The sequence below is a fragment of the Apis cerana genome, linkage group LG15 (assembly GCF_029169275.1).
Source record: "Apis cerana isolate GH-2021 linkage group LG15, AcerK_1.0, whole genome shotgun sequence".
NCBI lineage: Eukaryota > Metazoa > Arthropoda > Insecta > Hymenoptera > Apidae > Apis > Apis cerana.
Window position 1 is genome coordinate 5,342,867 of NC_083866.1, and position 9,179 is coordinate 5,352,045.

The window sequence follows — 9,179 nt, forward strand, 5'->3', positions numbered from 1 at the left end:
GCATGAGTCAGTGATGCCTCCGGAGAAAACGACATCACGCGAGTTCACGTGGAATATATCGAGGTGTCTCGCTTCCCCCCACGAATCTTTCTTCGTGTGGGTCCCTCTCTCTCTCTTTCTCTGGGTGCGTTGACCCAGCTTACGGTAACCCAGGCCGAGTGTTGCACCTGCGTCGACATGGACTTACCGGGATAAAGGGTCGCGCGACCCGAATTACTTCCTTCTTTCATCATTCGTCGAGCCATTTCATTCCTGCAACCCGCGAAATCGCGCTTCGACCCGCTCAACGGTCGTGGCTCACGTCGTTTTCAAGCTGGCGAAAAAGCCAAGTCCTGTTGTGAAAACTGTCGCGTTTATTGCTAATCTTTTCCTCCCAGCAGAGACTTTAATAGCCGATAAAAACGTCGCTTTTCCGAAACGAGTGGAATAATCGTTGAACGAGGAATCCGCACGTTTTCTCGGAACATAGACAATTGTGGTATTTAATGGGTCGCATCCTCAAGCCTTTCAATTACACAAAGCGATCGCAGCGGGTACCGCCCACGTCTTAACCGCCTCAACAGTGCACCGTGATCGTATTAATCTGCAATTTGCATAGCTCGATCCATTCAACGCGCCCTAGGTTCCTCGTTCGTTCGAGAGGAGGAGAACGAACTTCCATCGTGAACGTAATTCTTCTCTTCTGGAGAGGTGTTCGTTCAGTGTCATTAGCCGAGTTGCTATTTAACGGCGTACTACGAAACGAGATGCTGGAATCGATCAACACGGGGCGCTCGTGAGATGGGTCAGAAATAGAAGCGCCGCCAGGTTTATATACATAGGTTCCGCGCACGCAGCAAGGATGAGGACGAAGGAGAGAGGGCACGCGAGGAGGTCTATCCTCTTGACCTCACTTTCTAGAATCCTTTAAGTATATGGCGCCACGACTCGTTTATCCATTATCGATCGACCGACAACCTTCTAGATACACGACTGTGTCTCTACTAACCGAGATATCGCTGTACAGATTATTCGTGAATTGTCAAACTCACGGATCTATTTGTGACCGAAAACCGAGTTTCAGTTTGCCGAATTCAGAATTATTCCTTCCTTTTCGATCTCGTTATTGTCGTACTAAAAAAAAAACAGCAAAATATTTTGATATAAAACTGACTCGTCTTCATTAAAATATTGCGGATAATCCAGGAAGAAGACAACAATGTTGTTCGAAGAACTTGCATGTTATAACTCGCTCTGAACGAACAAATTACAGATCTGGCCCAGATCCGAGCGCTGGTGGAGTCAACGGGGATGCTGGGTGGGTCTACCTGTCCGTCCTGCGAGATGCCATTCGACAAAGGGAAGAAACGTCGATTGATCGACTCGTGCGGCCACGAGCGCTGCTATTCCTGCCTGTTCCGCAGCGAGGCTTGCCCGCTTTGCCTGCGCGCCGATTTCAACGACGACGATGGCCTGGAGGGACCCTTCAGGGAGGGGTTCATCGGCTCCTCGGGGCCTATGTCCATCCTCGCGCCCACGGATGGCTGGATCGATGAGTCATCAACGGTGAACTCTCTCTGCGGCAGCCCCAGACCGCGTACGAAAGTCACCACGAGAGCCAATCTTCCTTCGAGAGTCATGCACGTAAGGCAATATCATAGTCATCAAGTTGGAGGCCTCGAGTAACACTTTCTCGCGCGGATCCTCGACTCCTTCGCCATTTCTGGAATGCCTAGGTCGTCCGATGACTATTGTTCACGTTGTCCCCTTATCCATTTGATTGGATTCGCGCAAATTCTAAGGAGAAACGATTAGAATGTCTCTAGAAAATGTATTTAATCGATACGTTTTCTGCTTAACTTTTTAAATGAGAAGTATTTAGAAAGGATAGCGATTAGAATTCTATCGTTTCGTTCGGTTAAAGTACGGATTATTTATGATTCTTCTTCTTCTTCTTCTTCTCTTCAGACCGACGAAAGCGTTTCTTCCTCGGCGATGGCTAAAGGATTGAAGAACAAACCACCGGCACTTCCGGAATCCTCTCAGGGGAAGCAGAAGCTTCAGATGATGACGCAGAGTACGTATTTTGGATACCGTCGAAAAAATTCCATTATCGTTGATCAAAAGATCAATCAACAAGATTGATAAAATGTAATATGAAATTGAATTTACAGGTTGTCCAACCCCACCGAATCAAAGGAAGAGGTTTTTCCTGAATCCAAAGGTGCTCAGGAGTTCATTCGTTCCTCAAAGATCGTCCAGACGAGGGGCATCGTCTCCCGAACCAGTCGTAAACGACAATCCTTCCGCCTTGTCAGGTAATCGATTTAATTTAAAATTGTTTCCCTCAATCTTTGATGATGTTAAAGATAACCAAATAACAAAGTAGGGAAGCACATATTAACTGTAATTAATTATTAAACGTGAACCAACACGCGTATAGCTTGGATGGCCTCGTCTTGGGAGGGGAAGTCTCGATGGCCGGGTGTAGTGCTGGGGAAAATCAAATCGTTGTGGAGCAACAGTCAAGGGACGGCGAACGATGGGCTGAACCAGCTCATCGACTCGAGGAACAAAGTCACAGGCAGGAAGAACACTTTAGAAATCGAGTGTTGTGCATCTTCTCGTGTGTTTTAAAAGTCGATAATACATGTACAGGTTGCTCGAATTACTACGCACTCTCGTTTCTCTGTCGTAATAATCTTGTTTCAATCACTCTTTTCACACATCACACAGTAGAGCACTAGCAGAGTTTGAAGCATGCCTCCATCGATCATATCGACACTCGCGTGTGTGGCACGAATTTACTTTTTTCAGCCGGAAGTACTCGTACCACGATATCTTCGTGTAAGGATCTTTAAATAGAATTCGGCGGGTATTTAGTGGATCTTCTGCATCTTGAAAATATATCCGTTTTTCTGTGTGATATTTTTTTTTTTTTATCTTATGCATCGTTCGTTTTTTCACATTAATTCTCGACCACTCTATCCAACTATAAGTATTTCTTTCTTCCCCAGACGACGAAGGAGGTTGCGTGAAGCCATTGTCCTCGAAGACGAGGAAATCGTCCCAATCGGATCTCCACATGAGGCTAGGCCTTCTCCTAGGCACGAATCATACTCGAGCGAGCAGCAGCGTGGACACGACGGATCTGCCTGGTGTCTCGAATCGTTCCAGTGCAGGTGCATGCCAATCCAGAGTCCCTATCCAAGGCCATGACAGTTCTGCAGCCTCGTTCAGCAGTTTAACGAGCTTCGAAACGCAAACGTTGGCCTCCACGAACACCAGTCCAGTGTCTACATTGACTGGAACGTCGAGTGAAGCGGAAGCAGCCGCAGCTTTGAGGTGTCCTATCAAACCTAAGACGAAAGTAAAAGGGAAGAGCAAGTCCAGAGATTGCGACAGTGCTGGAAGCTTGGCCTCTATCTCAACCTCGGTGTCCGCATCCACTTCTATGTCGATGTCGATGTCCGTTTCCGTTTCGGGCCTGTCGAACGGCAGCTCGAGCCCACTCACTCCTAGAAGACATTCCGTGAACGCCTCGCAACCTGGCCAAAGCGACGAGCTTGGCCAGTTCAAAAACAGACGGTCTTGCGCCAGGAGATCAGCCAGAACTGGAAACGTCAAAGGTGTTGTCGACACGAAGTGTAAGTTCTTTTAGCAACCGTAGAATATGTACGAATGATGAGGCTATCTCATGTAAATCGTTCTTCTTTCAGTACGTTTCATACAGCATCACGGCACGCAGCTGACTCTGAAACCTCTGTTCTTCGAAGTACCTTTATTAGAAGCCGATCCATTGTTCACCGGTCGCCAATGGCTGCTCCAAGAACTGGAATCGGTTGTAAACGGGTCCAGCCCTGGAGTTTTGATCTCTGGATGTCCTGGAACCGGGAAGACCGCGCTGGTTCTACAGCTGGTTGAGCACAGCTGTTTTGGAAGAAGGCGGGAACAACCTCTTCCATCGGAAATCAATGAGGAGGCTGGAGAAAAAGAGAAAATAAGTTGCAGCTCAGCTTTGCATGCTAGTATTCGTTACACCAACGAGAAGGTAAACATTTTGATTTTCTCTTATTAAAAATATCATGATATATTTCCTGTAGAATTTAATGATTGGTTAAAATTTTGATCCTCAGGTTCGAGAACTAGCCTCTCACGTTGTAGCATATCACTTCTGTCAAGCGGATAATAACAGTACTTGTTTGGTACCAGACTTGATCCACTCTTTAGCAGCTCAATTATGTCAAGCACCTCAACTCATCTCCTACAGAGAATATCTGCTCTCGGAACCTCATATACAGGGTTCTCTATCGCAAAGGGAATGCACTGTCGATCCAGATCTTGCACTATCTAGAGGTATAATCGAACCCTTGTCTACATTGAAGAAAACAAATAGACTGCCTGACACCAATATGGTGAGTAAAAGAATCTTATATTTAAAATTTCCATCAAAGATTTTATAATTTTTGTAACGAAAAGAAAAAAAACCTATGTTCTCAATATGAAAAAATATTATCTTCCACCAGGTGATTTTAATCGATGCTGTCTGCGAAGCAGAGTACCATAGACCAGACAGAGGCGACACAATAGCATCCTTTTTAACGAGGCATGCTCCAAACTTTCCTAGCTGGTTAAAAATTGTCTGCACAGTCAGGACACAATTATTAGAATGCGCCAAACAACTACCTTACACCAGGGTCTCCTTAGATAGAGCCTCAAACGACAACGCCGCAAGTAACGTGACGAGAGATCTGTCTGATTACATTGGATATAGATTAGCTCAGAGTCCTGCTATTCAAACAAACGTCACTGCGTCGGTGAACGGCAAAGCGGAATCATCCTGCAGCGCGAATCAAACCAGATTCGCCTCGCATCTACTAGCTTTAGCTAGAGGTAGCTTTCTCTTCGCGAAATTGACGCTCGATCTTATCGAGAGCGGTCACCTGGTGGCTAAATCTGCCAGCTATAAGGTGAATAAAATCTGTCGATTTACTTAATTATACAAATTATATAGAGAAATTTGCTTAATCTCAAAATTCTAAAAAATTTGAAAATATGAAACATATAGCAGAGAAATTTTTTAATCTGATATATTTGGAATTGGATGTTTCAGGTACTGCCAGTCTCCTTGGCGCAAATTTTCCAGTTGCACTTCAACCTCAGGTTCCCTACAGCAACCTCGTTCGACAAGGTTCAACCTCTATTAGGCGTTTGCCTAGCTGCTCTGTATCCTCTAACTTTACCTGAGATCTTCTACTCGGTGAATTCTCTGAACACGGACCATTTCGTTTCATGGGAGGATTTTCTACAGAGATTCAAAGTAAGCTTTTCTTTTAATAATCAATATAGATAAATATCCAAAAAACAAATTATATAATTAATTTATCCACTCTTGTCTATGGCTAACTTCAAGTGGATTAAGTAAGTCTCGACTATATTCTTCCTTATGATAAAAAATGTTTCTATTTTCTCTTTCGCAACTACAAACCCATCCATTTGTTGTCCGACAGCTTATCAGTTCTCTCGTTTTCAGATGCTCTCTGGATTCCTCGTGAAACGTCTGGACAATACCTACATGTTCTTCCATCCATCGTTCAGGGAGTGGTTGATGAGAAGGGACGAGGGCGAATCGACCAAGTTTCTCTGCGACCTGAGGTTAGGTCACGCGGCCATCGCGTATAGGCTCTCCAGACTCCAGGCACCGTTAGACGGCGATAAAGCTTTAGAATTGGGTCACCATATACTGAAGGCGCACGTTTACAGAGGCGTTGCTCCGTGTTGGCCTTCGCGCGATCTACAAGTAAATCACCTGTTCCGCATTTGCATTTTAGGATAAATCCGTTTGCGTTACAATAGTATTTCAATTACGAAACATTCTCTTGTTTATCAGGCCATTTGGTTAGCGTCGTCCACGGAATGCGTCTCCTCCGCGCTGTGCACATTGAGGAACATCTACAGTCCGAACGTGAAGGTTTCGAGGTTGCTTTTGCTGGCAGGAGCATCTCCGAATCACATCACGGAATATCTGGGCAATGCTCCAGCTCTTTGCATGTACGCTCACGAAGGTTCTGTCGAGATGGTATCGTTGTTATTGGAATTTGGAGCTGATGTCGAGTTGACGAATAGCCAGGGATGCACAGCGCTCTCGTTAGCGGCTGCTCGTGGCCATTGCGATGTTGTCAGAAGGTGAGTTAATGGAGTATATGATTGTTGGAATGCTAAAGAAAATTGAAATAATATATTCAGTTTTGCGATATCAAGGGAATGGTTAACGAATTTGAAAATATATTCATATTTTTAATTCAGACTAGCCGCTGCTGGAGCTTCGTTAGGTCACACGGACATGGCAGGACAGTGTCCCTTGGTTCACGCAGCTAGACACGGAAGACTGTCCGTGGTTGGTTATCTTTTGGCTTGCGATTGGGTAGTTCCAACCAACGTGAGTGAAGCCGAAGGATCTCAAGAAATAGGTAGAGAAGAGGCTGCTCAGCAAGCTGTGGTCGCCGCAGCGGCTCAAGGTCACGAATCTATCGTGGAATACTTATTAGACATGGCCGAAGTGATCGTAGATCGTCCTGATACTTTGATAGGCGAGACTGCCTTGACTATCGCTGCTGCAAACGGTTCCACGGCCACAGTTTCGGCATTGTTGGCTCGAGGAGCGAATCCAACAGCTGTGAACGCAAAAGGACTGTCTCCTTTGATGTTAGCTGCAAGAGAGGGGCATTGGGGTACGGCTGAAAGATTGCTGCAAGGTTAGTGTTAAGTATTATTACTAAATATAAAAAGATTGGACGTGAAAATATTGATTATTGTGCGACAATATGGCTGCAGGAACACTCTCGAGCAGCACCGATACCGTTCTGGACGATGCAGCATCTCTCCTAGATCAACGAGACCCAGCTGATCGTACTGCACTGATGCTAGCTGCCTCAGAAGGTCACACAAACTTGATCGAACTATTTTTAGACAAAGGATCCGTGCTAGAGAGTAGAGATAAAGAAGGAATGACCGCTCTCTGTTGGGCCTGCGTGAGAGGAAGACTAGCCGCCGTGCAGAACCTTATTGATCACGGGGCTGATGTTAATACTAACGATAATACCGGGAGAACTCCTCTAGATCTAGCTGCCTTCCAGGTAACATTCTTTAAAAAAATCCGTGCATTTATTATTTACACAAGATGAACGAAAAGTATATCTCACAATCTTGCGAACAATACAATTCCCAGGGCAATCCAAAGTTGGTGCAATTGTTGCTCGAGAAAGGAGCAGCGGTCGAGCACGTCGATCTCCACGGAATGCGACCTTTGGACAGAGCGATCGGATGTCGAAATATACTCGTGGTGCAGTGCTTCCTACGCCGTGGGGCGAAATTGGGCCCGGCAACCTGGGCGATGGCCGCTGGAAAACCGGACGTTCTCCTGATCTTATTGAACAAACTCCTGGAAGATGGGAACGTCCTCTACAGAAAGAACAGACTGAAAGAGGCGTCGCATAGATACGCGTATGCGCTACGAAAGTTTCCTGCGTCGCCGGAAGAGGATTGCCAGGGGCAAGAGCAGGGTCACATGATGCTGCAACTCCAGACGTTTGCGCAACTTCGACTGAATTTCTTGCTCAACCTCAGTCGATGCAAGCGCAAGATGAATGTGAGTGTATTGAATGAACTACTATAAGTTTCCTAATACTTTCATTCATATCACAGCTATCTATAGATATATCGTGTTATGTAATTTTGTTTTCTCGTTCGTATGAAATAGTTCTCGAATAGGAAATATTTTGAAACTTTAAATTTAATACTTAATTAAAATTAAACTCAACGATATTTTTATAATTTTTGATTAATTTTGTTTTTTTTTTTTCATTTTTATTTATGCAGGAATGTGCGGAAGCAATCGAGCTCGCTGACGAAGCTCTAAAAGTTCGTCCAGTATCGTACGAAGCATTTTACGCGAGGGCGAAAGCACGAGTTGATTCAGACTTCCTGGAGGACGCATTATCCGACGTCCAAGAGGCATTGCAGATCGCACCACCGCAAAATCGGCAGGATCGGCGCGTTCTCGTTACTCTGAAGGAAGAAATAGTTTCCAGATTGGATGGAGTAGGGACCAGCAAAGGATCGGTTGACTCTACCAGCAGATCTCGCCTTCGAGCGTCAGTCGACACTCTCACAGAATTGTAAAATTATCTATTTTTTTGTCTTTCAAAAGACTTTTGATTGCTCGAAGACGTTTAAGATATGCAAAGGCAATGATTACATGCAAGCTCTGAAACAGTTCTTGCATGCGTATATTTAATTTATAAGTTGATTTTTCTTGAACTGAACTCGCGATTCCTCGATGATTTTTTTAAAAAGATAATATGGCTTAGGTTTTGCTTTCAAAAAATATTTGGAGGCAATTCGAAACGTTCAATCAAATTCGAATGAAGTATTTTGATTGTTTCCTTTTTTTTTTATTTTGTTAATTTAACGATTCATTGCGTACGTTGTACGTACTTGAAGAAATATTCCTTCCCCATTGCGTTGCTTGATTCATTTTTGACAATCAGCAAGAATTTATATATGTTTTTATTCTTTTCTTTTCTGTGCAATTGTATTGCATGACCGTGTTAGGATTTTGTACTATGTCCAATTCGATTCCAAATCGAATACAGAGTTTAATATATATACGTTTTTCTATATATATATATATACACATATTATATATATATAGTAAATATATATATAAGTATTTATATTATATTAAAAAAAATTGATTTTTTAGTGTCGTTGTAATTTAAATGAAAGTTATTTAATTGTTTCTTCCTTTCTGTTTCTTTCAGTATTTTCTTTTTTTTTTTTTTTTTTTTTTTAAATATATCGCCACAAAGAAAAAAAATGCAATTTATAAAAGAGAATTTTGATATTCCAGCGTTAAACTGTCACAGCCTAATTAAACATTGGCTGCTATTTTTCCATTGCGTGCGAAACGCAACACGCAACGATCTCGCTGAACGTATTTATAATGCACTCGCTTGCCAAGCATTTAATACACTTTTAATTCCTCTGTAACCCGTCACGATCGTTTCCGAATTTTTATGTTAATACAATCCCTGCAAAGTTGTATGGACTTCGATTACGATTACAATGTTATTTTGTCTCTGCCTTGGAGCACAGAGGTACGAAATAAACGAACTTTTTATCGAAAAAAAAAAAAAAAG

General features: G+C 43.4%; 1 protein-coding gene across 5 annotated transcripts in view; it reads left to right on the forward strand.

The window, feature by feature from the left end:
• LOC107996307 (protein TANC2) overlaps positions 1-9,178 on the forward strand; it is a 44,953-nt gene extending 35,775 nt beyond the window's left edge. For 3 of the 5 annotated variants that reach the window (XM_017054284.3, XM_017054285.3, XM_062085731.1), the window contains 15 exons: positions 1,253-1,623; positions 1,948-2,056; positions 2,154-2,297; positions 2,423-2,563; positions 2,997-3,626; positions 3,699-4,030; positions 4,116-4,394; positions 4,506-4,949; positions 5,093-5,299; positions 5,513-5,779; positions 5,870-6,165; positions 6,286-6,734; positions 6,814-7,115; positions 7,208-7,627; positions 7,858-9,178. In XM_017054284.3, the coding sequence (XP_016909773.2) occupies positions 1,253-1,623; positions 1,948-2,056; positions 2,154-2,297; positions 2,423-2,563; positions 2,997-3,626; positions 3,699-4,030; positions 4,116-4,394; positions 4,506-4,949; positions 5,093-5,299; positions 5,513-5,779; positions 5,870-6,165; positions 6,286-6,734; positions 6,814-7,115; positions 7,208-7,627; positions 7,858-8,160 (4,694 nt within the window). In that variant the 3' untranslated portion in view covers positions 8,161-9,178. The remainder of the gene's footprint in view (positions 1-1,252; positions 1,624-1,947; positions 2,057-2,153; positions 2,298-2,422; positions 2,564-2,996; positions 3,627-3,698; positions 4,031-4,115; positions 4,395-4,505; positions 4,950-5,092; positions 5,300-5,512; positions 5,780-5,869; positions 6,166-6,285; positions 6,735-6,813; positions 7,116-7,207; positions 7,628-7,857) is intronic. The other 2 variants (XM_017054286.3, XM_062085732.1) reach the window with 1 other exon arrangement.
• The last annotated feature ends 1 nt before the right edge of the window (position 9,179 follows it).